We start from the raw sequence: 27,335 nt of genomic DNA on the forward strand, positions 1-27,335 counted from the left end.
CCCTTTGAACTGTGTGTGTGCACGCGTGTGTGTGAGAGCGTGCATGTCCAGACCAGTCAGGACAGTACAGGATGGATTCAGTTTTGAGTTGCCTTCTGTTCTCCAATATTGGTCTCATGGATTTAATAATGATGTTTCATATATCTCTGACTTACAGAGACATAAAACCTAACATCGACTGAACTATTTCTTTTTTTTCTCTTTCTCTACATATTTAGAGTTTCAATCTCCAAGTTCATGATGGATCAGCTGAACGTAATGCTCTCATGTGTAATGAGAATAAATATGTTTAAAAATAAAACGTTTAAATAATTTGCCATTTTCTAAATATCTAACTTTAAGCCCCCAATGCATTGTCAATGGCCATGACCATTTAAAAGGTAGCAACATCAAAACAAGTTGCTACTGCCGGGATTCGATCCCATGACCTTGTGGTTCAGAGTAAAGAGCTATTCCAACTGAGCTACAAGAGACACTGTACATTGACAATCAATGAACTTTACTTTGCAGATTTTGTAATACTAATCCTACAGTAACCAAATACTGTACAGCCGATCTACAGTGTGACAAGTTATGAGCTTGTAGATCTATTCTTTGCGAATCTTAGTAATTTTTGCTACTTCCCAAGTTCCCTGACACATCTGCAATTTTTGAAAATATGAGTAATTAATGTGGTTGCCCCTGCATGGCAACCAGACTATAGTACTTGTCCGACTTTATACCAAATCGACCGGCTTCATCGGGACACGCATACATGCAATTTTTTCTAAGAGATACGTATTATATAGTTTAATTTATATACATTTATTTGTGAATTAATTTTCTCCATCGAGCCCACATTGTTTCTTCAGGAACAATATTATCTAGTTTCATTAAGTGTCCCGCGAAGTTTGGCCAATGTGGGATGGGGCGGGACATACGTACAAACAGACAAAGCCAGACGTAGGAGAGGTTAGCAGTAGCACCGATCAAAAATTAAAGTAAATTAAAATTTAATAGAATTTATAGGACTGATGAAAGTTGAGGCAAAAAAAGGTGTTTGGAAATACATGAAGAAAAATGATATTGCTGTTGGGCGTGTTGGCTGCTGATTGCGTCTGACTGAAGGTAATATCTCTTCGAATGATTTGTGGATAATACTGGAGATTCTTAAAGGTCTCCTTCTGTTTGCATCGGAATGAGTCTTCTTGTCCCTTCATCTCTTGAAGCGAGTCTGCTCACATATATGGTTGAATTTCATGGCATGATTCTTCTTCACCTGCGTGCGACAGTTCCGCCCCCAGTAACAGTCTGGACGAGACGTTACAGATGCTGGCAGGTCCGATGCGGGGATGTTCCGTCTGTATTCGTAGGCGAGATCCTTGAAGCATTGCATGCCACAGGAGAAGCAGACGATGATCTCTGCATTAATGCGATAATCAGACAGATAGAAGGTTCCATGTTGTAAGCCCTGCAGGGCTTCCTGGAGCATGTCCTTCCAAGACATGCCTCTGGTAGACAGGTAGTTCTCTAGGATCTCGGACTCGTATTTATTGCCGTTCAGAACACCATCCAGGCATTTGTCGGTTAGATTGAGCTCGCTGAAATGCGCCAGGCAGCCTCGACAGGCGGTCCTCTGGCAGCCCCAGTACATATGACAGAAGGGCCGCTGGCACAGCATGCACTGCTGAGCAGGGACCTCCTGCTGGCCGCCGAGTTCACCACGCCGGTCTGGCATTGGCTGGAGGCAGCAGGCGCACAAAACGTGGCCGCCCTGAGCAGGACACCTGTACTCCGGAGGAGCCGTCATCGCAGGGACCTTGGAAGATGACGAGGGCTCTTCTCCAGCACTGGGCTCCCCAGGGCTCTCCCCAGGGCCTTGCGCTCCAGGCATGGGCATAGCGGTGGGTCGGGATGGGAGAGAAGGTGACACAGGAGACCCAGCGAGGTCAGAGCGTTGGAACAGCAACCGACTGCCATCCTTGCTGTAGCCAGGACACTGTCTGCATGGCTGGCTAGTGTCTGGGGAGTCACTGTCACTGTCACTGTCGGAGAGCTCAGAGAGAGAGTCAGAGCTATCCTCCTCGTCAGTGGAGTACAGCCAGTAGAAGGAGTCCTGCTCCCAGTAGTCTGGAGTTCGGCTGTATATCATGAATGGTTCACCTTCGTCGTCGTCCGAGAGCTCAAAGAGGTCGTCAGAGCTCCCCTCCTCATCAAAGACAGAGCGCTCGACCACCTTCGGCTGCAGCATGTCCCGCGTTATCTTATTCCTGCCGTCCATGCTCCTCTTGTCCGCCTCGCTGCGACACTTCTCCGGGTGCTGGCTGAGGTAGGCCTCCACCAGGTTGTTGAGGATGTGGTTCTTGTTGATCCTCTCCACGGTGCAGCGGCAGGCGGGGCACAGGGCTGAGCGATCCATCCAGCCCGAGTAACAGGCCGCGCAGAAGGTGTGCATGCAGGGCTGCAGGCTTACACAGTCATACAGCAGGTCCTGACAGATGATACACGTCAAATATTCCTCCATCTTGTCCATTTTGGCACCTTCCACCGGAGGAGCCTTGGCCGGCCGATCCTGAAGGCCTCCCTTGGGCAGACCCGCAGCTTCAGTTCCAGAGAGGTTCGGGAGACTCAGATCGCAACAACCTTCGTCGGGTTTTGTTTTTCTCCTCTTTTTACTCTCTGGCTCCTGGACATGGGCACATTTCTCTTTAGTAGGGACACGTTTTCTAGCTTGGCCTGGGGCAAAGGAGTTTGTGTGCACAATAGGGCCAGCTGCCGCAGGGCAACTTGTGTGCAGATGGGGGGATGAGCTGCAGAGCTGGGGTGGTATTGCTGGCCCTGCATAGAAAGACAGGTCTGGTGATGCAACGGTTTGTCTGTGGGATGACCTCTCCTCCATCACGTCAGCAGCATTTGGTCCAGCACTACTAATATCATGTGAATCAGCACGTTCCGGTTGAATGGAATGGTAAACATAGGCGAGATTTTCTTCCGGCTTATCCTTCCTGTACACAAAGTAGATGACGTCTCCGTTGTGCAGCATGTGGGTCTGATTCTTCACCAGCGTGGACTTGTTGATGACGGTGCCATTGGTGCTCATGTCCTCCAGCCACACCTGGCCCGAGCGCGCATCCTGTATGATCTTGCAGTGATCCTGCGAGATCCGTCGTTTAGCGGGAAATGATAGATCACATCTTTTACTCCGACCGACCGTGCATTCCCTCTTGACGAGCAACACTTCCCTGTACAATACTCCAGTTTCACAGGAGTCCACTTTCACCAGCTTTCCCCATGGTTGCCCTCTTGCAAGACCTTCCACGTTCAAATGTCTCTTCAAATCAGATTCATGTGCGAGACCCCGGTCCCCCATTTCTGATCAATATTCAATAATCATTCTACCTCTTGAAATATTGAACTTTAGTTTTATACTGATTGGGGTAATACGTCACAGGTATGTCACAGATTGACGTCATAGATCATTGGTTCCCAAACGTTTTGGCTTAAGACCCAAAAGAGAAATTAGACATTGTATGTCGGTGGCCTTCTTTGTTTAAGCCCGTAGCCCAATCAGGGACCAGCATTTCTGGCAACGTCATCATTAACAGCCAATGAGGGACCAGCATTCCTGGTGATGTCACTGGCATCGCCAGTGGTGAGTGCACCTCATGGCACGCTCTGCTGGCGCACAAGTAGGCCATACATGGCCTACTTGTGCACAAGGTGCAAGTTGGCACCTCAGCAGAGTGCAGTTCTAGTTGTGGGCTCGCCTGAAAGGCGAGAACACTATGTTATCTTCATTATTGCCAGACCCATGAAATGGGTAGGCCTACATAAGCAAATGTCGGTCTGTCCGGGTTTTCTATATAAAGGGTATATATGATGATGACATGATGATGACATGCCTACAAAAGGCATGATGTCATAAATGATGATGACAGACAGGGGGTCTGGCACAACCAGGTTGACCTGGTCTAGTTTATTTACCAAGTTCCGTCGCAGACAGGGCCCTTAGCCAATTGAGGTGCAATTGGCAGAAAAACATCTGGGAGTGGTGTTAGCTGGAGTATTGGTTGAGCTTCACATGACAGTTAGCACGCTGCAGAATATAGTAACGTTGGCAACCACACTTGCAATTCACCCTTTGTCACCATTCTGCGAGCCCACACTGTTTCGTAGGAACAGTATTTCTAGTTAAGACTTGTCGTCAATGGCAGTCTGGTCATGTGATCACTCCACCTCTTTTGGGTAAAGTGTATAAAATGTATTGTATTTTTCTGGAGACTCAATCATCCCGCATGTCGGAGGTTAGTTGTTTCTCTAGGGATCCCTATTAAATTAATTTGAATGTATCATCACATTCTCTCTTTTTTTTATTTTGGTATTAGTATTTTACAGCATGACAGCTCCGACATCTGGCTTTGTTCAGGACACGAAGCATGGCCTACATCTTGGCACAATAAAGCGAAACGGGGAAAAAATAGATATTTTTACGCACTGTTTGGAATAGATGACATCACAGGCTGGTCATGTGAAAGCTGTACTGTGGAAGCTGCTCAACTAGTGGTCAGTAGCGGTATTGCTTTTTTCGGCCGGAGTCGCCGCGGACCACCGCGGCCGCCGCGATCACCTCCGCCTCGCCGATACGCATCCGTAGAGCCGTCTCCCATCATTTTTAGACCAGGATTGAGGGAGTAGCCTGCAAGATTCCTTCACCAATGTAAACACAGTTGCTGAGGGAAGCTACTTCCTTTAGAGACAGCAAGACGCTGTGATTGGCCGGTAGTGTATCATGTGGGAGATGACATCATTTTGCCGGGAAATTCTCCCCCCCTCACAACTCATAGAAAACATATAAAGAGAAGGCTTCAGAAGCTGAAAATAACAGAGTGTGTGTTCTAAAACTTTAGCAATTTAACAGTTAGGACAATTTTAAGATTTGTTTTATAAAAAAAGTTACATGGTATAACTTGAAGTCCAGATCCACATTTGAGACACTCTCTCTCTTCTCTCTTTCGTGTATCATCCTCAAATGTCCAACTCAGTATTGTGTAGCCACGCCCTTGTCTCTGGTCCCACTTGGAAGAGGTCGGCCTCTGAAGGTGGTTTGTACAGGGGGCAGGTGTTGATAATGTGTTCTGCAGTCTGTTCGGGCTCTCCACACTCGCATGTTGCACTGTCTGCCAAGCCCCACTTCTTCATAGATGATTTGAAGCAGCCGACTCCAGTGCGCAGGCGGTTCAGTAGGGTCCATTGCCGGCGTGGTAGGTCCTCTCCTTCAACGCCATCTCCCGGATCCCAGATGTAGCGGTGAATACACGATGCTCCCATTCGATTTTTGTGTGGACAAACTGACGACAGCAAGGGGTGTCTCCACGAGAGCTCTGAAGTATTTGATTGGACAGATCTGAAAAGCCTTTGGTGACTGCCAATTCTGATCTCATCTACCACTGAAAAAGAACAAACATTGCAGTAATGTTCCTCTCCCATACCCAGTTCTACCTTTGTCATCCGGTACAAACAGAAGTTATTTTGAGGATTTTCTGAGCCTTTTGGTACAGTGGTCATATTACATCATCAACCAGATGTGTATACTAATCGAGCATAATACATATAAACTAGACCAGGTCAACCTGGTTGTGCCAGACCCCCTGTCTGTCATCATCATTTATGACATCATGCCTTTTGTAGGCATGTCATCATCATGTCATCATCATATATACCCTTTATATAGAAAACCCGGACCGACATTTGCTTATGTAGGCCTACCCATTTCATGGGTCTGGCAATAACAGGGCAAGTTGGCACCTTGGCAGAGTGCCAACTCGGCCACCCATATACATACAAACAGCACCGAACAGCACCGATCACAGAACTTGCGCGCTCTGAAGCGCTTTTTAATATTTTTCATTGGTTCAATATTGTTTTAACCAACACACCGATGTAAAGGGTGTTCAATAGCACAGATTTATGAAATAAATATAATAAATCTAAAACCTGATAAATGGAGTTAGTTGGTTTCTGCCAGGCATATCTGCAAGCTCACCTTTATGTTGACAACTAACTCATAGTTCTGTGAATCAAATTCTTCCATTTGAATTTGTAGCTCAGCCATCGTGCTGAGGTTCTCAGGGGCGGGAGAAGGGCTGGCTGTGTTTGTGTCCGCCTGTGAGCTAGCCTCATTCTGCACAGGAAAATGTATGTATAATAAAATCAAGATATTACACATTTCCTAAGAATGAAAAAGTGATTTGATACAATAGAATGAAAGGAACAAGTAAAAAAATGAAAATGTTCTACACCTTTTGACATTTACAGTATGTTAGGATGTCATTGTCAAGTTTGCTGTATGTTTGTTCTCAATCGGATTGATTCTTCTTAAACATCATATATATTTTTTAAATTTAACATCTTCAATTTAACGACTTCATGAATGAATGTAGTTTAACTTCCATGTGTTTTAGACACTGAATGTCAAGTCTCATCATTACTTTGGGGAATCAATCATTCAGATGTCAGATGCAAATATAAGATTTGCACACATTTTCACAACTTTTCTAAAATAGCAGATCTAGCTTTGTGCCCCTCTTGTATGACCTCTGGCCAGTGCAAGTGTTGCTGTTGGTCTCGCTCACCTCCTTACACCACATTCTTTTATGGGTTTGCATGTTGTAGTCTGAGAGCCTTCTCCCACCCACACCCGCATGTCCTCAGCTTCTTCCTCTTTACATCCAAGGTAATAGACCCTATTCACGGCCCTCCCACGCATGCGCACTAAGCGAATTTCTCAGCAACTTCCTGGTGCTGACGTCAGCTTTGGAGGGTAAACCATGCCTATGTGGCAGTGGTATGCGCCTGGACCAGTAGGCCAGCAGGTGCCCCTCCATACAGTTTTTAAGTTGCTTGATTCAGTATTTAGATATTTCATATTCATTTTAGCAGACATGCCCTCCTATACAAACGACCCATTGTAACGTCAAACTCCATTTTAACCATGATAGATTCAATGAAAACACCCAAATATTGGTTGTGGTGACTGTGGTCCTTTTAATGCGTGAGGGCGCCGTGTTTTTTTCAATTACCTTTTTAATTTATCTTTTATATATATATATATATATATATATATATATATTTTTTTTTTTTTATATATATTTTTTCAAATAAATGTACCGTACTTAATAATTGTCTCTGAGATGAAGTGGAGTAAGTAAGTAAAAGTATCCAAATTGGAATTACTCCAATAAAGTAAAATTACCTCAAAATTGTACTTAAGTAGAGTAAACTAAAGAGAGTAAATTTAGTAAATGTACTTAAATACTTTCCACCACTTGTAGTGTTTTGCACTTCCAGAGGCCAGAGTGGTCCTTTCAGAAGGGATTCTACATGTTCAATATCACATTGCACCAGTGGTGGAGTCAAATATTTTACTTAAGTAAAAGTATCAACACCGCAATATAGAAATACTCTGTTACAAGTAAAGGTCCGGAATTCAAAATGCGCTTCAGATGTAGTGGAGTATCGGAAATTGGAAATACTCAAGTAGTTACTAGTTACTTTACACCACTGCACGAGGGTACAAAAGGCCTGACCAGGAAGAAGTATGTTTTTTTGTCAGCTTTATTATAAGAATATCATACAAAATCAATAGGCTCATCACACAATGAATACACCTGATTCACCCTTCTAAATGCCAACCAGCTACCACCATGCGTCGTCATACTCTATCACTCAGCCCTGAAGGCACTCCGTCAGTCCACTGCTCAGTCCAGTACTGCTTCAGTCCAGTTGGTATAGGCTGTATTATAGACTGCTCTGGGTGCATGCAGCTACTTGCTGTGAACACACGTTACCTGTGTTCAGTTGTCTCAGTGTTTTGCTTATGCAGATAATATTGGTTCAGAAGAAGGGACAAGAGGCAGGGTAGGAGAGTGGTTCCCAAACATCCGGACCCATTTTTATGGGTTGCGAGTAAATATCCCCTTTTACCCCTCCCCCAATTTCCTACGTAATTTCTTTATTATTTCAAAAGATTACAAAATAAATAAATAAATACACTTTTTCAGATTATCTTTTTTTTCTCCCCCCAAAAGAAATTGATAAAATCTAAGCAATTCCATTAAATACATTTAAAAAGCCACAAGCTCACGATGCATCGCATCGTGGATCGTATTTTCACTAGTTTGAGTCCTGGGGAGAGACATCACATTTCTCTTTTGGGGTCTTGAACTAAAAAGTTTGGGAACCACTGGGGTAGGAAACCATGTGTGTGTGTGTGTGTGTGTGTGTGTGTGTGTGTGTGTGTGTGCGTGCGTGTGTGTGTGTGTGTGTGTGTATGTAGGGGAGTCATGACTTGTGAGTCATCTGCAGGATCTGAAGCAGCAAGCCCTGGACCTCCTCATCCATACGACCCTGCAGCAGAACACATACACAATGTTATACCAACCACACACACACACACACACACACACACACACACACACACACACACACACACAGTATGCAATATGTACGCGTTCAAATGCAGACACACAAACATCATGATTAAAAAGCGGATATTTAAATGTATTGTGAAATTGTCCTCCGTGGTACGCTCTTATTTCACTCTACACAAATCAATACGCGAACGTGCGTAACAGTGGTTGGAAGTGGGTAGCAACAAAAGGGCCATTTTAAGCATATTTTGATTATAGCAAGAATATCGTAAATCGCAATTATTTTTGTCATTTTCATATCGTCCCATCCCTAGTATGACGGGCTGTATAATATCTAAATACTGTGGCTATTGCGTGTGGATGGACAGACAGACAGAAGGACGGACGGACGGACGGACGGACGGACGGACAATCCCAGTGTTCAGATGGTCACATACTGTAGCTTCATCAGTTAGTTTCTTGGACTGACCTGTACAGCTGACAGTAGATGAGAGCGGTATACAGTCACCACCTGCCTGTGTTTTCTTTCCCAGTCCTGACAAAAGACATTATGAGACATGTAGTTAATAATGTTGCAACGCAAACTCAGGTGAAAGAATCATGTGTGACCCACAGGTTGAGAACCACAGTCTTAATGAGTCGTCGATTGCTTTCCAGCTGGGATCAATGGAACTAACTAAGTTTTCTAAAGAAAGAAAATAACATGACATGTTTTTTACATAAATGTTTTTATCAATAACATATTAGTGTTTTGAAATATCTGATACCATTTAGGATTTTATTGATTTCTGGAAAAAAAAGAAAAAGAAAATTACAATATAAGCAATAGAACATGTATTCTAAATGCTAGTTTGACCCATTCTAATACCCTAATGCTGTCATGGGCGAGAGGCTGAGAGCTGGGACTCGGTGCTTCCCTCACCTGGAGCTGCTGTGTCAGTACAGCCACCCTGTTCTGCAGGGCCATCTGAGGGCCAGGGTTATTGACATGCATGGGAGAGGAGGAGGAGATAGTGGAGGAGGAGGTGATGCCCAGGGGAGGCGACAGAGCCCCCAGAGCCTCCTTCAGGCGGAAGATCTCCTTAGAGAGCTCTGTTATCTGCAGGGAGACAGAGGAAACCGGGTGTCATCATCAGAACCGGAGCAAAGTATCTGTTGCTGTTCATGCGAATGAACAGCAAACGCTGGAGGGTTTGAAACAGGGAAACGAGAAAGGATGGAGTGAGAGGGAATGACATGCAACAAATGTTTCTAAATTGTAGGAGTTGAGGCATTTACATTCAGTTCCACAGATAAATATTGTGAAAATAGCTGAACTACAAAGTTCTATCTGTCTGTCTGTCTGTCTGTCTGTCTGTCTGTCTGTCTGTCTGACTGTCTGTCATTCTGTCTGTCTGTCATTCTGTCTGTCTGTCTGTCTGTCTGTCTGTCTGTCTGTCTGTCTGTCTGTCTGTCTGTCTGTCTATCTATCTATCTATCTATCTCACCTTGCGATACTTCTCCCTGACTATACTAGGCCCTGGGAGTCCTGTACGGTACGGTATAATATGGTATGGTAGGTAGGTATCTTGCGCTCCTTCTCCCAGACCAGGCCCTGGGAGTCCTGGATGGTGTGGTGTGGTGTGGTGTGGTGTGGTGTGGTGTGGTGTGGTGTGGTGTGGTGTGGTGTGGTATGGTGTGGTGTGGTATGGTATGGTACCTTGCGGTCCTTCTCCCTGACCACGCCCAAGGAGTCTTGGATGGTGTGGTATGGTATGGTATGGTATGGTATGGTATGGTATGGTATGGTATGGTACCTTGCGGTCCTTCTCCCGGACCAGGCCCTGGGAGTCCTGGATGTCCTTGTGCAGGACCTGGATGTGGGAGGACTCGGCCTGCAGGTCGGCCATCTGCTGCTGCACGGTGGCCAGCTGGGCCTCGGCCACCTGCCGCTCACTCTTACTGAACAGAGCCTCCCTCTGCACCTGGAACACCTGGTAGCATAGGGAAGTGGGGGACGATATATCGTTATTATCATCGTTTACCGGCGCCCACAATAATCGCTGAGATTTTTACCAGCTTGCAAAGCTGGTCTACAGATCGTCAGCCAACCTAGCTACCACAGTATGCCAAAATCTTCTGAATTTAGCATATTTGGAAAAGAAATTGGCATTTTAGCTGATTCTATGTTTCGCGTTATTTTATCCTCAGCATTCTCGGTGACGTCACCATCTCAGCAAGGCTAGTCCACAAGGCGCAGGCTGGTATAAAAGGACTGTGTAATTTCTTGTTTAATTTGCAGTTACATTTTAATCTCCCGTCATACGCTACTAAGATTAGTTTCAGTACCACTTAAAACCCTCTGTACTTGATGAAACGGACCTGTAAAGAGTGCATTTGGTATGCTCTTATTTCACTCTACACAAATCGAGTCGCCAAAAATAGACAGTCTACAAGCACACAGTGCGTTGCAACGTTCCCCTCAGAATAGGTAGCATCCCTGTTCTGGGGGGAACGCTGCAACTCCTGGGGTTCAAGTGGTTAACAACAAAAGTGGCATTTTAAGTTTTAAGCATATTTTGATAATCACGATAATATCGTGCCAACATTTTCACCCTGGCGTCCATATTTTAGGCATACCATTTTGTTCATAAATCTTTCAAAAACAGCAGACCAACAAGCTCACAACGCATGACATTTTGTGAGCTATTTTCCCCCAAAATCTTTTTTCTTTTTCAGAAAATTCAGAAAAGAATGCAGCTCGCTCAAAAAATAAATGCCAGGTGAGCGCTGAGGGCAAAGAGAGCTTGTTTATTTTAGTCGGGGGCGTTAGGGAGATGACATGGTAATTTCGTGCTAATTAGTCTAAAAGCGCCAAATTTTGCACAGATGTAGCCCAGGGTATGCTCTAATGATTTAGCTAGGGCGCCCGAGTCTGCGACATTCGGGGTCGCCACAGCGGCCAGATCAAGTTGGGCTCCCATCGACTTTCAATACAGGAGGAAAATATCCAGAAAAACACCTTTTTTCTGGGTATTTAAGTAGGATGTGAGGGGTCTAACTATGGGTTTGTCATGATGCTGAATCCATTGCAAGCATTTATTTTGCACAAAAAAACATTCCTTGGGCAACAAATGGCCCCAGAAAATGATGGTTTAGTGATGAAAAGTGATGAGTCATCACTTTTCAGAGTTTTGTGGGTGTTTTGTGGAGCTGTGGCGACCCCGAAGGTCGCCGACTCGGGCGCCCTAGCTAAATCATTAGAGCGTGCCTTGAGCCACATCTGTGCAAAATGTTGCACTTTTAGACTGATTAGCGCGAAATATCCTTAACGCCCCCGACTATTTGTGATTGTGAAATTCCATCTCACAGGGGTCCAGAAAACGTATTGATGGGGGACATGCAGTATTTTAAAGGCCTCAGTGAGCAGAAATAGAGAGGACGTCTATAGAAGCAGAAGAATTAGAGAAAGTAATACACACATGAATAATGGAGAGAGGCAAAGAGGCCCTCAGTGAACCATGGCTCTCTCTTTGAGAGTGATAACGGTGGGTTGAGAGTAGGCAGGGATAATAGAACATGAAATACACACACGCGCGCGCGCCTGCACGCACACACACGGATGGATTACGGACCGAGACAATGGGGCCAATGCCCAAGGCCCCCTCGTGATGCTTGTGGTTCTCTGGGCAAACTGATGATACTCTGACCAGTATCCAGGAGCCTCTGACCAGGTCAGCTGGAGGTGAGGCTCCTGAGCAGTGAGCAGTGAGCACCAGGGAAGATCTGTTGGATCTTTTGTGGGACCGATGGCGGAGGAAACCATGCAAGGCACCAACATGCACATCGGGAGCAATTAGGGCGTCTTGCTCAAGGACACTTCAACACTAACTCTGGAGGAGCCCAAGATCGAACTGGGAACCTTTCAGTTCCCAAGCGGCCACTCTACCCCTGAGCCACTGCCAGCCCCCCATGGGGCAAGAGACAGCATTACAACAAATGTTGCTGGGGAGTGGGACCACAGCTATTAGAGTCCCTCTGGGATCTATACTAGTGACTTTACATTTTTGCTTTACATTAAATATCTTCGCAGTTAGGGTCAACAGCTCAATCATTTGTAACTCTGAGAGTGTACAGTACATTCTCAGAGTTATGGGGATCTGTGGCCTAATCAATAGAAAACCATGGGGTCCAGGGCGCCCGCTGGCCTATTGGTCCAGGCGCATACTACACAGGCTCTGATGCCTGACAGCGCGCCGCAGGTTCAATCCCGATCCCGACGGCCTTTGCTGCATTTCACTCCCCGTCTCTCTCTCTCCCTGTTTCCTGTCTACTTACTGTACAGTACCATCAATAATGGCTAAAAGCCCCCAAAATATCAAAAGAATTTTGATATTTTTTTTATCACTGACATACTGTACAGTACCCACCAACACCTCTGCCCTCCTGGCCACATCATCACCCACCTCGGTGCAGGTCTTCTCGTGCTTGCGCGCCAGGTCGTTGTAGCGGGCGCTGAGGGCGTTGATGTCGGCCTGCAGCGACAGCCTCTGGGACTCGTGGTCCTCCTTGGAGATCAGGCCCTGCTCGGCCGCCTTGTGGGACCTCAGCTCTCTCAGCTCGCTCTCCTTGTCGCTCAGCGCGTCCCGGGCCGCCGCCGCCCTGCTCTCGCTGGCCTGCAGGGAGCGCTGCAGCTCCTCCTGACAGAAGGGGGAGAAACCAAGGATTTTATTGATAAAAACAATGATGTAAAAAACATTCCATGTTATTTTCTTTCTTTAGAAAACGTAGTTAGTTCCATAGATCCAAGCTGGACTGGTGTGTGCTACAGTACGTCAGTGTTTTTCAACCTGTGGGTCGGGTCCCCACAAGAGTTTGGGAGAGGTGCCCAGATGACAGTGACGTGACAAGGCCGGATACAGACATCACAGTGAATGTAGGTCTGTCACAATTATTACATAATAATCGTCTAATCGCAATTATTTGACATAAAGGCAGTTATTTTGTCATAATTGTTTCCATATTGAAAGATGTTTATATATTTTCATAAATGTTCAAAAATAGTGGAAAAAAAGCAGATCTACAAGCTTGCAACAGGCTCTACAAGATCTACAAGCACGCTCGCGACGCGTTGTGACCTTGTAGATCGGCTATTTCCACTATCAATGTTCTTTTTTAAGTACAGTATGAAGTTGTCAAAATATTTGTATTATATTTCTTTGTGTTTTTACTAGGTAATGTGTCATATCTGCCATGTCACTTCAAAGCCTAAGAGCCAAACAGAAATGTAATTGTCAACGACAAAAACACAATTAAATCGTTAATCGTAGTTATTTGAGTGACAATTATGTAAAATGCCATAATCGTGACAGCCCTAAGTGAATGTGTTTCTTTTTTTTTTATAATTTTTATCCCACGATTTTGCAACCCATTTTCACCCAGTGCCAATTGCCTATGTAATCCTGGGCTCAGCTCTCCCTCTGCCGCGCCTGGGGGGACAATGGACTGACCTCATGCTTCCTTCAATGCATGAGTAGTCCAAGTTGTTTCTTTTCACCTGACAGGGGGGATTTCCCTGGGATGGACGTAGCGCGTGGAAGGAACACGTTATTCCAACCAGTTCCTTTCCCCTCCATCAGGCGACCCGGCTGGCCAGGGGGAGGCATTATTGAGACCAGGATTACTGCATGTTTTTGTGAGGGTATCAAACCTAGGAGACACGGAGAACATGCAAACTCCACACAGAAAGGCCCTATCGCCGACCCCACCTAGGGTGTGGGCGCTGATGACGCGGAGGGAGAATGTGTTAAAACAATACTAATTGAAGCTGACCGTGACTCTCTGGTGCTCCTCCCTGGACACAGAGTCTCTCTGGTGCTCCTCCCTGGACACAGAGTCCTGCATGTTGTGGAGCTGCTCCGGGGCATGGTGGCCCCGCGAGCTCCTCTCCTCCTGGAGCTCCTGCAGCGCCTGGGCCAGCTGCTCCGACACGGCGGCCAGCGCCTCCTTGTGTTTGGACAGCGGCACTGCGTCGCCCAGCTCCATGGCGTCCTGCGCGCGGCCCTCCCGCTCGGCGCACAGGCAGTCCAGAGCCTGGGCCGCCTCCTGCCGCGCCACCTCCAGCTCCTCCCTCATGGAGGTCAGCGTGCGGGTGCCGCGCTCTGCTTGGACCAAGAGAAAGAGAAACGCTCTTGCTTAAAGGTTTAGTTCATCCCAAACAATTACTTTTCTTCTATTGATGGAGACTTGAATTCCTAAGCCAATAAGGGAGGCACAAAATGCCTGCTTTGTTCGGAGTCTCCTCCTAAATTATTGGCTTAGTTATTATGTGCCAAAAACTAAAAAAGAATCCATGAATTCAAGTCTCTATGGGGTTAATAATCGATAGGAAAAAAAGTCATTTTGGGGTGAACTATTCCTTTAACCGCCCCATATCAAGGTTATAATAGTTTTAGGTTTTAGTTAGTTTTGAGGCATTTTGTCAATAATTTCAGTTTGCTTTACAGTAGTTAGTTTTGTAAACACACAATACAGTTTCAGTTACAGTAGTTATCTTTTTTCACATAAGGTATATAGTTTTTATTTAGTTCAGTTAAAGCTGATCTAAGTAGTTTTATTTTATTATATTCAGAGGGCTAACAATGCTCCCTAAAGAAATCTAGTCTCTGTGACACTTCTAGGGCCGCAGGCTGCCTCCAAAACTATTCTGTTAGCTCTGTCACTAGCAGCGGCTAAAATGATTGACAGACAGGTCTAACCAATCCGAAAGAGAGGCATCCTTATTGGTTAATCACAAGCAGGCTTCTCACAGATGAACAGAATAGTTTTGGAGGCAGACTGACGCCCCTAGAAGTAAAGTATGCCCAAAATGCCCCAAACTGTTACTAAGCCTACTTGATCGTACTACAGTGTTAATTAAAAATATATATCTATACAAATAAATACAATATGGAGATAAGAGGTTTCTGCCCGACAGCAACGTTATACCAGGGGTTTTCAAAGTGGGTGACGGGGCACCCTGGGGTGCCGCGAGATCATTTGATAATATTTGGAATTTATTTGGACACTTGAAAAAATATTTTGTATCATTTTAAACTTGAAGTACAAAGTTATTTTCAGTCAGTTCTAACCAAAATGGCTATTATCTCAACGTCTTCCTCGCAACATAATCACTAAAATATCGTCACTGTCGGGCAGAAACCTTGCATCTCCAAGTTTCAAATTTGTACGTCTTTTGGTAAAGCAAAGCCCTGCTTCATCATACAAGACTGTCGCACAAAACTAGTGAAAATAGCCGATCTACAAGCACACAACGTCTCACGATGCGAGGCGTTGTGTGCATGTAGATCTGCTGTTTTCAGTAGTTTAGTAAATACAAAACGAACGGTTTTGGACGTACAAGTAAAATTATAATGTAGGGGTGCCTCGGATTAAAAAGATATTCATGGGGTGCCCTGAGACAAAGAAATGTGGGAACCCCTGCGTTATACAACAAACAATAAACCTTGCACGGCGTTGCATGAATAACAAAGCAAAAAGGTCAAACAGAGAGAGAGAGACAGAACTGACCCGACGCGATGGAGGGCTCTGAACCCTCGGAGTGCTCCTCCTCATCCTCCTCCTCCTCCTCGTTGTGGTGCGTTGGAGGCCTGAGTCTCTCCAGCTCCAGCAGGGCCTGGTTGAGCCTCAGGGACGCCTCGGCCCGCTCCCTGGCCAGCTGCTCGCACTGCAGCCCCAGCGTCACCTGCACCTCCTCCAGCTCCGAGCGCGGCACGCACCTCCTCAGCTCCGCCTCCAGCTCCCCCATGCGGCCCTGGAGCCGCCGCACCAGCTCTCCTTCCACCGCTCCTCCTCCTCCATCCGTCTTCCCGGCCGTCCGGCTCTCCGCCAGCGCTCCCTGCAGCTCGGCCACCTTCTCCCTGAGGCACTTCACTGTCTCTCCCTCGTCGTCTCCTCCTTCTCCTCCTCCTCCACCTCCTCCTCCAGTGTCGGTCTTCTCTCCTTGCTGCTTTGACGTCTGCTTCTCAGCCTGCAGGGCGGCTTGGAGTTCCTCCACTTTGGCTGTCAGCTGTTTGACCGTGTCACTGTCACCCGGTGCCTCCCCCTGCCTCTCGGCTAGCTCCGCCTCCAGCTCCCTCACCCTCGCCCTCAGCTGCTGCTGTGCCCCCTCCCCCTCCTCCTCCTCCCCCCCGGGCGTCACCCCTTCTTCTTCCCCCGACGGCTCCACGGAGAGGACGCCCAGCCGCATGTTCTCCTTCAGCTCCTCCAGCTCGGACCGGGAGGAGGCCAGCTGCTCCTCTAAGCCGCGCAGCTTCTCTTTCAGAGCCTCCACGCGCTCTCCCTCCGCGCCTCCCCCTTGAGACTCTGTGTTGCTACTGCGAAAAGCACCACATTTGGGAAGACAGGAGTGAAGAAAAACGTATTTTCTCTCGGATGGACATTCAATTAATTTCTTAAACATACAGCAAGTGGGATTAAATTCCTGTGCCATGTCTGGACTAGTCTGGTGTGAATGTGTAAATCTTGGCCTAATGGTGGCGGTTAGAGGAAAGAGCCATGGTGTCATCAAAATCTGTAGGTTTCATCCTCCAGGGGAGTATGAAAAAAAGTGCACAAACAAATTCCACGACGATTACACCCAGTAGATTTTGAGCTATCTTGTTTGGGACCAAAGTGGTGCACGGATGGCCAGAAGTTCGACTGACTGATATTGCCTTCCTTTAGTAGGGCTAAAAATGGATCAGGATGAATCATGTTGTATGAAGACTCTCATCCTCTCATATGTCATTTGATCTTTTCAACACAGATGGAACTCTGGGACAGATATTACACTCCCTGAGAGTGAAGCAGCACTCCACAGCTGTCAGCCGACTGTTGTTAATGTGAATCAAATATAAATGTTTAGCATTCTTAGAGATGTTATTACATTTAAAAACAAATATGCGCCCTTCACCAGCTAATCACACTCACATGTTTTTGTCTTGCCCCAGATTGGTATTTTATTTTTGTTTCTAGTCTTTGACGTGTTGTCAGATGTTATTGCAGTTCATCTGGAGCCTTTGCCCCAGATATTTCTTGGGGGAGTTCCACCAAATGTTCAACTCTTAAACACAAACATATTTAGAACATCCTATAGATTGACTGACACTTTAAAATGTTGTGTTTTTACTTTTCATTTCTGCTTTATTAGCCAATGGATCTGTGTTTTCTATTCCAAATAATGAATTTATGATTTCATTATAAACCAAAATGTTCAGGTAATTGAATTCCCACAGAAATCCTGAAAGGCTAAATGAAGTCCACTCACTAACTCATTAACTTTCATTAACTGAAGAAATGGGTTGATTTATTATGGTGGAGAAGAAACGTTTGTGAATTCTGAGGAAGTTCACTATGCTAGATTCGAAGAACTACACTGACTGACTGACTGACTGACTGACTTACTAACTGAAAGAATGAACGAATGAATGAATGAACAAATTAATGAATGAATGAACGAATGGATGAACGAATTAATTAATTAATTCATTAATGAACTGATATTATCCTAGATAAAGTACTATGTTCTATCCGTCTGTCTTTCAATGTTATATGAGATACTTAAAGTGTGGTTCCTGTGGAAATAAGCCTCTGCTTTCTAGGATCTCCTTTTAGTTGACCTTGTACCAGTGATTTGTACTGTCATGAAACTGTACTTTTTTCTATTGCAAACTTCTAATAAATGCTTCAATCAATCAATCAATCAATCAATCAATCAATCAAAAACTAACCCATCTTCTGCCAGGCTGGAGGCCCCGTCTGAGGCCTGGGCTTGGGCGTAGCGCTCCTGCAGGGATTCATACTCCTTCCTCAAGGTCTCATACCGCTCAGTAGGGACAACGTCTGGACTGGAGCTCAGCATGTCCGTGTCGTCCTTCTCAAACATCTCCAGCATCTACACACCACACAGTACAATGAACACATACAGTAGGTAGCATGTGTATCTACACACCATCAACACGTCAGTAGCATGTGTATCTACACCCCATGAACACATCAGTAGCATGTGTATCTACACCCCATGAACACATCAGTAGCATGTGTATCTACACCCCATGAACACATCAGTAGCATGTGTATCTGACACGTATCAAACACGTTGACGTGGGAAAGGCCCATTCAAACAATCAGGGACGGAGCAGAGAGACAGCGTTCAGATCGATGATCTAGAGTTGCCTTGCGTACACAATAGGGGTAACCAGACTGAGACGATGCCACTGCATCTGGCTTTGTCGAGTGTCTACAGACAAACACAATTTGTCAAGTGTTTGAGGGAGGGAGGCCGACTCTAAATATATATATATTTTCTTAAAGTGGGAGGGATCTCGGCGCACCCCATTCCAGCGCCAGTGCCTGACACCGAGCAGGTTGTCCTGGATGACCCCCCCCCCCCCCCACACACACACACAACCCCCTGAATGTAGCCTCGCGTAGCCAGGCTTTACCCATCTGCAAAGAGAAAAGCCTGGTGACAATATAAGGCAGAAAGCGCTAAAACCTCCGCCGTGTGAGCTTCCCCGGAAGTGAGCTTCCCCGGTTTTCCCGTAACGTAACTTCCGTTAAACGCAGCACTTCTGCTAGAAATCTTGGAACCAACCGGAAGGCATATTGTCTACTCTACAGGGTGCCCTGAATGTGGTCTCTTTCTCCCACCCACTTCCACATGTCTATTGCTGTTCTGTTAGTTAGGCCCATCTCAATCTGGGAACCCATCAGCCCATCTTGGCTTCCTAGGCTTCCTAGGCTTCCTAGGCTTCCTAGGCGTTCCTACTAAGAAGGTTCGCTGCTTCTCTAACAACAAACCTTGGATGACAAAAGAAATCATTCACCTCCTTAAGAGGAAAAAGGATCTGTTCCAGGCGGGAGACTCGGAGGGTGTGAGGGTGGTGGTGGAGGAGCTTAAAGTACTCAAAGCTCAGGCAAAATTGTGCTACAAGGCTAAGTTGGAGAACTGTTTGCAGGAGAACAACACTAGACAAGTGTGGGGTGGTTTCAGAAAGATCACGGGGTACGGCTCTGCTAATTCAACTGTGTCAGGCACGGGGGAGCTGGCAAACGAGATGAACCTTTTTTTCAACCGGTTTGACGGAGCTCCTGTTAGTGTTCGACAAGCTGCTGCTGGGCCTTCAGCTGCACCTTCCCCTGCACCTTCATCTCCGCTGACTCTCACCACCAAGCAAGTGAGGCGCCAACTCGCACAAATCAACACCAGGAAAGCTGCGGGACCTGATAACATCAACCCTAAGGTGCTTAAGGTTGCTGCAGAGCAGCTCGCTGTCCCCCTCACGTATCTCTTCAATCTCTCCCTGAGGACGGGGAGGGTACCACAACTTTGGAAGTCCTCCTGCATTGTCCCGGTGCCTAAGAAGACCCGTCCCTCGGTCCTCAATGATTACAGACCAGTTGCCCTGACATCACAAGTCATGAAGGCCTTTGAACGGCTGGTACTGAACCAATTGAGACCGGCGGTCAGTGAACACCTGGACCCCCTTCAGTTTGCCTACCAGGCTGACATTGGGGTTGACGACGCCATCACCTACATGCTCCACAAGGCATTCACCCACTTGGAAGATCTGGGCTGCACGGTCAGAATCATGTTTTTTGACTTCTCCAGTGCTTTCAACACTATCCAACCTCCTCTGCTGGCAGAGAAGCTTGCGCTGATGGGGGTGGACAAGGGCTTGGTGGCATGGATCACAGACTACCTTTCAGGCAGACCACAGTACGTGAGGCTGCAGAGTTGTCGGTCTGATGTGCTGGTGAGCAATACGGGTGCCCCCCAGGGCACTGTGCTCTCACCTTTCCTGTTCACTCTCTATACATCGGACTTCCGCTTCAACTCCAAGACCTGTCACCTGCAGAAGTTCTCAGACGACACTGTGGTGGTCAGCCAGATCTCGGGTGACAACACGGCTGAGCACGATGGTGTGGTTAAGGACTTTGTGCAGTGGAGTGAGGCCAACCACCTCAGGCTCAACGCGAGCAAGACCAAGGAGATGGTGGTGGACTTCCGCACTTCCAAGAGAGTCCCCCCGGTGCCAAGCACCATTAATGGAGAGGTGGTGGAGTTTGTGGACAACTACAAGTTCCTAGGAGTGCACCTGAACAGTTCACTGGACTGGTCGAACAACGCGGAGGCGATTCACAGCAAGGGGAAAAGCAGGTTGTTCTTCCTGAGAAGACTGAGATCGTTTGGCGTGTGCAATAGGATGCTACAGATGTTCTACCAGTCTGTCATGGCAAGTGTCCTCTTTTTTGGAATAACCTGCTGGGGTGGCAACAACAGAGCGGGCGACACCTTTAACCTAAATAGACTGGTGAGGAAAGCGGGCTCTGTTGTTGGGTCCTCTCTGCAGGGGGTGGAGGAAGTTGCCAAGGTGCGAACGGCTAGGAAGTTGGACTCCATCTTGAACAACTCCTCCCACCCCCTCCATTTTGAGATCTTCAGTTACTGGAGTAAGAGAGGAAATGACCGTTTTGTCTACCCAGGGCGGAGATGAGAGAGACTAGGAAAGTCTTTTGTACCGCTTTCTCTCAAGCTGTACAACGAGACACACAACGGTCGATTGACAAGGACTACCTTCCTAACGTAGGACGACGGTAGCCTTTTTTTCATTACTGGAACTATATCTGCACTGACTTTGACCTCTAAGGACCTTCCAGGGAGGGTGTGTTTTTGTGCGTCTTGCCGCATCACCCTTTCTTGTTTCTTGTTTATTTTTATTCTTTTTTGCTAGTTGTTTTTATCGCTCTGACCTTTGGACACTGCACTATTAGGTTGTGTTAGTAATTTTCTTTTAGTATTTCGGCTTGTGTTTGACTTGATGTAGAGATACTTGTTGCACTAACTAGCATTGACTGTATGGTCACTTTGATTTGGGCACTGTATTATTTTTTTGATAGTCGTGCTTTAAGACACTTTATGTATATATATTATTCGTTCCCTTTCCTGTTGTACCTTGCTCTTACTGTACTTACTGTACTCTGTACTCTGGTCTTGTTTTTTCTTTTTATCTTTTTCATACTTCTCTGTAACTTTGTAAATAACCTTATACTGCTGTGCTGCCTCTGGGCAACAAATTTTCCCCCTTGGGATAATAAAGGTATCTATCTATCTATCTATCTAGGCTCTTCTTGTGTTCTTAGCATTTGGGGTTGGCTTTCACTCTTCGAGCAACTAGTGAGTTAAGGTTTGAGCACGGCTTCTTCCCCGCCTCTACAACGGCTGTGTGCTGTGACTCTCCGGGTCATGTGGTTCACACCACACCGCTCCAGATGTAAATGAGAAACCACACCAGCAACATTTATTTCAGTTGAGCAGCGTGGAAAGAATTATAATGATCTGTGTACCTCCAGAAACCCTGAGCCAGTTAGTGAAATAAATGTCTGCATGTCTGCAAAATACTTCCTTTTATGCTTGTTTGGATGCCAGCGCTTCAGTAGCACAGCACTGCTGTTTCCCTCCACGACTAAAGTGCTCATGAGTAATGATCCTGTCAGGCACTGCTCAGCTAGCCTTGAATACTTTTCACATCAGCCGATTAAATGACCCGTTCCCTATCAATCCACTCCTGTTAGAGAGGGGAGCCTGGATTTGTGTTTGCGCAAGTGCTTTTGAAATATGTGTGCGCGATTGGTGCCATTGCATCATCTGCAGCCTCACCTTCACTTTGAGCGATAACTCAGAGTTCTGTGAAGTAAGCTCTTCTATTTGTCGGCGTAGCTCGGCCGAGCTCGTCTCCCCGTTTGAGGTGGGCTGATCCTGGGCAGCAGAGGCCTTGGAATTCCTGGAGAGCAGCTTCTCTGGAGGGGAGTATTAATAGAATTAACAGCCGAATAGAATAGCTTCCATTGCTTGCTAGCGTAACTATGCACTGCACTGTATTCATTAAACTTTCTCTCTCACACACACACACACACACACACACACACACACACACACACACACACACACACACACACACACACACACACACACACACACACACACACACACACACACTTGCACATATAGGGTACGTTCAGACAGTCAGAGACAGATGCATTGACCCCCATCCACTCCCATGTTAAAAGAATAACCCGGAAGAGGCGCTAGGTCTCTGATCGAAGACACATTATGCCTCTGCGGGGTCACGAGCTCAAGGGTTCAATACAGGTTCTTCTTCTTCTTTCGTGTATCATCGTCCTTGATGATTGGTTGACGACATTTTATTTCACAAGAGTTCTTGTTACTTAGGGGAGGCCATGGGGCTGTGGTTCAGCACTGCTGTACTCTCATCGGGTAGAGACACTCACTAACCAATGGGACTAGGGCTGTCACAATTATTACATAATCGTCTAATCGTGATTATTTGACATAATCGTGATTATTTTTCATAATCGTCATAATCTTTTCCATGTTGAAAAACGTTCATATATTTAAAAAAGAGTCAAAAATAGTGGAAATAGCAGATCTATTTAGCAGATCACAACGCGTCGCACCGCGACGCGTTGTGAGCTTGTAGATCGGCTATTTCCACTATCAATGTTCTTTTTTAAGTAAAAAGTTGTCAAATATGTCAATAATTTCTCTGTATATTTAGGTTATGTGTCATATCTGCCATGTGCAACTTCAAAGCCTAAAAGCCAAACAGAAATGTAATTGTCATTGACAAAAACACAATTAAATAGTTAATCGCAATTATTTGAGGGACAAATAATCGTCATGTCAAATGTCATAATCGTGACAGCCCTAAATGGGACAGAACTAAACGCAGGAAGAACGTCACTTTGTTGACACTCACATTAGCTGCTCAAGTGTGACGGTTCAAAGGTAAGGGAGTAATGCTGCTATAGGCAGGGGCGTTGCGCCGCCATCTGTCGCCAGATATCTGAACGTACCCGTACACAGGTGCGAACACACATGCCCACACGCACACACATACACACACCTGGGAATTCTAGCATCTCATCCATGTCCTCCATGTCACTGGTCCCGCCCCCCACCCCATGGCTTTCTCTCCTCAGGCTCTCCAGCTCTCCTTGTAGTCTCTCCTTCTCCTCCTCTGCCTGCTCCAGAGACTGCTTCAGCTGGGACACCTAGAGCACAGTCAGCACACCCACACGCACACGCACACACACACACACACACACACACACACACACACACAAATGCCACCAGTAAGACGCCCTAAGGGCCAGAAGCGCTGAAACAACAGACTGACACAATATGTCCATATGTGGGCATTGCTACTGTAGATATGGGCTTAATATTGATGACATCAGGGATCTCCATTATATGGGCATAAAAGGGACAAGGACAGAATGAATGTGCAAGTGTGGTTGCCGTGACATGACAAATGAATTCTGTCTTGGCCACTCACATGGAGCGTGACATGAGGCGTGACTGACTGAGTGACTAACTGACTGACGCACATGAGCTGCAGCCTGCAGGTTTTCATAGTATATATGACCTACGGTCGAAATAATGCACCATGCAGTAGTGTATTCTTCATGTTTGCCGTTACTGCTCAGAATATTTACAGAATCGCGGAGAGGGAAGAGAAGTGAAATGGAGGCATGCCGCAGTACCTCGTCCAGGGCAGAGGTGGCGCTCTGCTGCTGCTGCTCCAGACCTTTGATCTTCTGAAGCAGGTGACCCTTCTCCAGCCGCAGCCTCCGGATCTCCTCGAACACCTCCTCGTCCTCCACCTCACACACACACACACACACACACACACACACACACACACACACACACACACACACACACACACACACACACACACACACACACACACACACAAACAAGCACAAGTGAGACATACAGTACCGTCATTAAGTTTCATGGGTCATAGCAACTAAAGGCTACAAGAACTAAGAGGACTGTGTCGTGTTGTGCCATTATCAGTTAAACATATTTCGCAGGTTCTGGATGTGTTACCATAAGATACGGCTCAGTTTTCAGGAGTAGAGTTCTAAAATTCTGCCCGAATCCGACCCGCCCCGGCGTTTTCAGGTCGGCCGACAGAAATGGCAGTGGATGTTTTGGGGTGCAGCTCAAAGTGAACTTTGCTCAGGTATCTAATTTGTCCGACCTTCTTAGTTTGTGTTATTAAAGAAAAACGGGCAACAATGGCCAAAACTCATTTGAAAAACCACGATCGAAAAACGCAGCTTTCAGGATGTTTTTGCCTTTATCTCTGGAAAAGAAGGTCCAATCTGCTCAGTTGAAAGCTTGTTGGAAGCGTGACTTTGAGGATATTTTTCCTGCCTAACAGTATGGTAATTGACCTTAATTTTCAGGCTCTTTGAGAACTCTAATCAGGAGGAGAACACCGAAACACAAAATTATACTTTCAATTTTACGACTAAAATAGTGTTGCAAGCTCATGTGTTGCAATGCAACACCCTTTGTGGTAAAAAAGAGGCATAAATGACAAGAGCAAACTAATAGGAAACAAAGCGTCAGAAAGCACCACGCGCAGACACTCACAAGGCTCTCCTGGGCAGGGTGCGGTGGTTCTGGGGACGGCGGAGGAGGGGGACTGGGGGTCGGGGGCTGGGGTTCGGGGGACGGAGACGGGGCCGGGGCCGGGGGCTGGCGGCCGGGGGCTGGCGGAGCAGCGCTGCGGGGACTTGGAGAAGGTTGTAAACCCTGGATCACGGTGGTGGTGGAAGAACGGAATCACATGAAGCCTTCAATATATCCATTACAAATGAAAAGCACACCCCTCCAGCTAATTCAACTTCTTGTTTTTCAGGGTTATTTGCCAGGGCAGTGGTTCTCAAACTTCTTCTCATTTCAAGGACCCCCGTAACTCTGTGAGTTTACAGACCTGTAACTTTGAGACCCCACTCTGAGAACCACTGTTCGAGGGTTATGGTTTGAAATCACACAATATGTCATGTCTTATCAACACTATGGCAACCAGGCCATTCCACCCTCAGGGTGGCTGTGAAATCGTTGTTCATAGTAATAAATTATACATAACATTTAGAGAAATGTAGCTTAATGCCTCATTCACATACAGAAAAGCCAAGCTAATGGTTTGCTTGGTAATTCAATGTATTCTCTTTGCAAACCAGCTTTTAAAATTTCCAAGCTGGAAAAAAAGCTTGGACATTTTTAAAGCTGGTTTGCATAGAGAATACATTGAATTACCAAGCAAACCATTAGCTTGGCTTCTCTCAGTGTGAATGCAGCATTAGGCAATCGTAACATTTTGAATGTTGCTCTCAAAATGCACTTGCCTGTATTTGTCAAAAATGCCTCTGGAATCAAAGTATACACAGTATATACTGGAGGGGGGCCTTATGCTATTGTTTTTACTAGTGTATATCATATGACAAAAATATCAAGCCTACAGTATTATGAAAACATATTACAAGCTGCATGCTGTCAACACAGCATCTACAGACAAAGAGGCGGTGAGTACTCATGTGCTGTGCTGGTCAACAACACACATGATGACCTCTTACAGTACCTGCAAAGGGGAGCGGGGGGGCGGGGGCGCTTTCCTCTTGCGGGGGGCCGAGCCCCCTTGCACTTGCGGGGGAGCAGGGGGGGGCAGCTGGCGAGGGGTGAGGGAGGGTTCACAGATAAGGAGGGGGGTCAAGCTCAGAGTGCAGGAAGGGTCAATAATGGAGCACAAGCAAAACATAAACAGACAAAACAAGCAGCAAGCCAGAACCATCACCTCATATACATGTTCAGTGGTAGGGGTGTAACGTTGTTCATTGAACTAATCGATTTAATTAATTACAAAAGAATGCGTAAAAATAATCGACTTTGAGGGAAACAAATGTGTCATTTAGCTTTTTTCAAGGCAAAATGGCAAAATGGCAGATCTATAAGCTCATAGTCTCGTGTAGCCAGACAACTATTCCAAAATCTCCGAATGCGTCTGGAACTACACCTCCCAAAATCCGAGTAACGGAAGCTGGTATACATTCGTCATTTCTTTATATACAAAATAAAATATGTTTAAAAATATTGTAACGATTGTTTGATTCATTGAAAAAAATTATCAGCGGAATAATTACTAATAAAATAATGTATAGTTGCAACCCTATAAGATGATGTGTGCTGGCGCATGATGTGGATGACATGCACACATGTACAGTGGTGTGTGTGCTGGTGGTGCATGCTGTGGTTGATGTGTGCTGTAGCGGGTAAGAAACGCACAGTGGTGTGTTTGTGCTGTAGTGTGTGGTGTGTGCGCGCGCTGGTGCATGTGTTACCTCCTCCACTGAGATCTCAGGGGCTGTGTGTGAGCATGGAGGGAGACAAATAACAATACACTGAGGTTCAGAACACAAAAATATAACATAACATAACTTTTCCAAAGTATTTCACCCCATTTCCAGGCCTATAGCAATCATACAGTGCAATAATGAATGAGGATCTTACACCATGCATGCCACAAGACTGCCAAAATAAAAGTCTGGGTTTCCGAGGCTACCACAAGACTGACTCAAACGAAGGCATCACATGACAAAAATAATAGATCTACAAGGTATCACAATGCAACGTGTCGTTAGCATGCACAGTAGATCTACTATTTTTGTCAAGCGACGTGTTAGGCCACTCTCACGCAGCTTGTGCAGCGCAGCAATACATTTTACCATGTTACATGTTTCACGTAATGTTATTGTTATTCATGTGATTCCAAAGCATTCGATTAATTCCAAACATTTTCCAGACCTGGAGAAAACAGAAGAACAGAAGAAAATGTCTAACTTCCAGGAGTTTCATGACGGTGGGAACCCTGGCAGTATGTACAGAAGACTTTGAAGAAATGTAATAATGTGTTTTGTGAGGTCACCGTGACCTTGACCTTTGACCACCAAATTCCAATCGGTTCATCCTTGAGTCCAAGTGGACGTTCGTGCCAGAAGTAATTAAATTCCCTCAAGAGACATTGTGTC

The 27,335-nt window shown here is 46.0% G+C and overlaps 2 protein-coding genes across 2 annotated transcripts in view; both read right to left on the reverse strand.

Annotated features, from left to right (window-relative positions):
• Positions 1-1,195: 1,195 nt before the first annotated feature.
• LOC308288382 (E3 ubiquitin-protein ligase CHFR-like) lies at positions 1,196-5,178 on the reverse strand (the record flags this gene model as incomplete). The annotated part of the gene is made up of 2 exons (XM_080729805.1): positions 1,196-3,133; positions 5,056-5,178. 2 exons carry the CDS (start codon positions 5,176-5,178, stop codon positions 1,196-1,198), a joined length of 2,061 nt encoding a protein of 686 aa, XP_080585931.1.
• Positions 5,179-8,319: 3,141 nt separating this feature from the next.
• ankrd24 (ankyrin repeat domain 24) overlaps positions 8,320-27,335 on the reverse strand; it is a gene marked incomplete at both ends in the record, with an annotated part of 36,068 nt that continues 17,052 nt past the window's right edge. The window contains 14 exons of the mRNA XM_080729816.1: positions 8,320-8,385; positions 8,878-8,943; positions 9,331-9,507; positions 10,205-10,381; positions 12,854-13,075; positions 14,250-14,548; positions 15,957-16,762; positions 18,158-18,321; positions 22,090-22,229; positions 23,357-23,504; positions 23,997-24,116; positions 24,901-25,062; positions 25,892-25,978; positions 26,649-26,671. Coding sequence (XP_080585942.1) covers positions 8,320-8,385; positions 8,878-8,943; positions 9,331-9,507; positions 10,205-10,381; positions 12,854-13,075; positions 14,250-14,548; positions 15,957-16,762; positions 18,158-18,321; positions 22,090-22,229; positions 23,357-23,504; positions 23,997-24,116; positions 24,901-25,062; positions 25,892-25,978; positions 26,649-26,671 — 2,657 coding nt within the window. The remainder of the gene's footprint in view (positions 8,386-8,877; positions 8,944-9,330; positions 9,508-10,204; positions 10,382-12,853; positions 13,076-14,249; positions 14,549-15,956; positions 16,763-18,157; positions 18,322-22,089; positions 22,230-23,356; positions 23,505-23,996; positions 24,117-24,900; positions 25,063-25,891; positions 25,979-26,648; positions 26,672-27,335) is intronic.

The sequence above is a fragment of the Nannobrachium achirus genome (assembly GCF_963921795.1).
Source record: "Nannobrachium achirus genome assembly, chromosome: 1".
NCBI lineage: Eukaryota > Metazoa > Chordata > Actinopteri > Myctophiformes > Myctophidae > Nannobrachium > Nannobrachium achirus.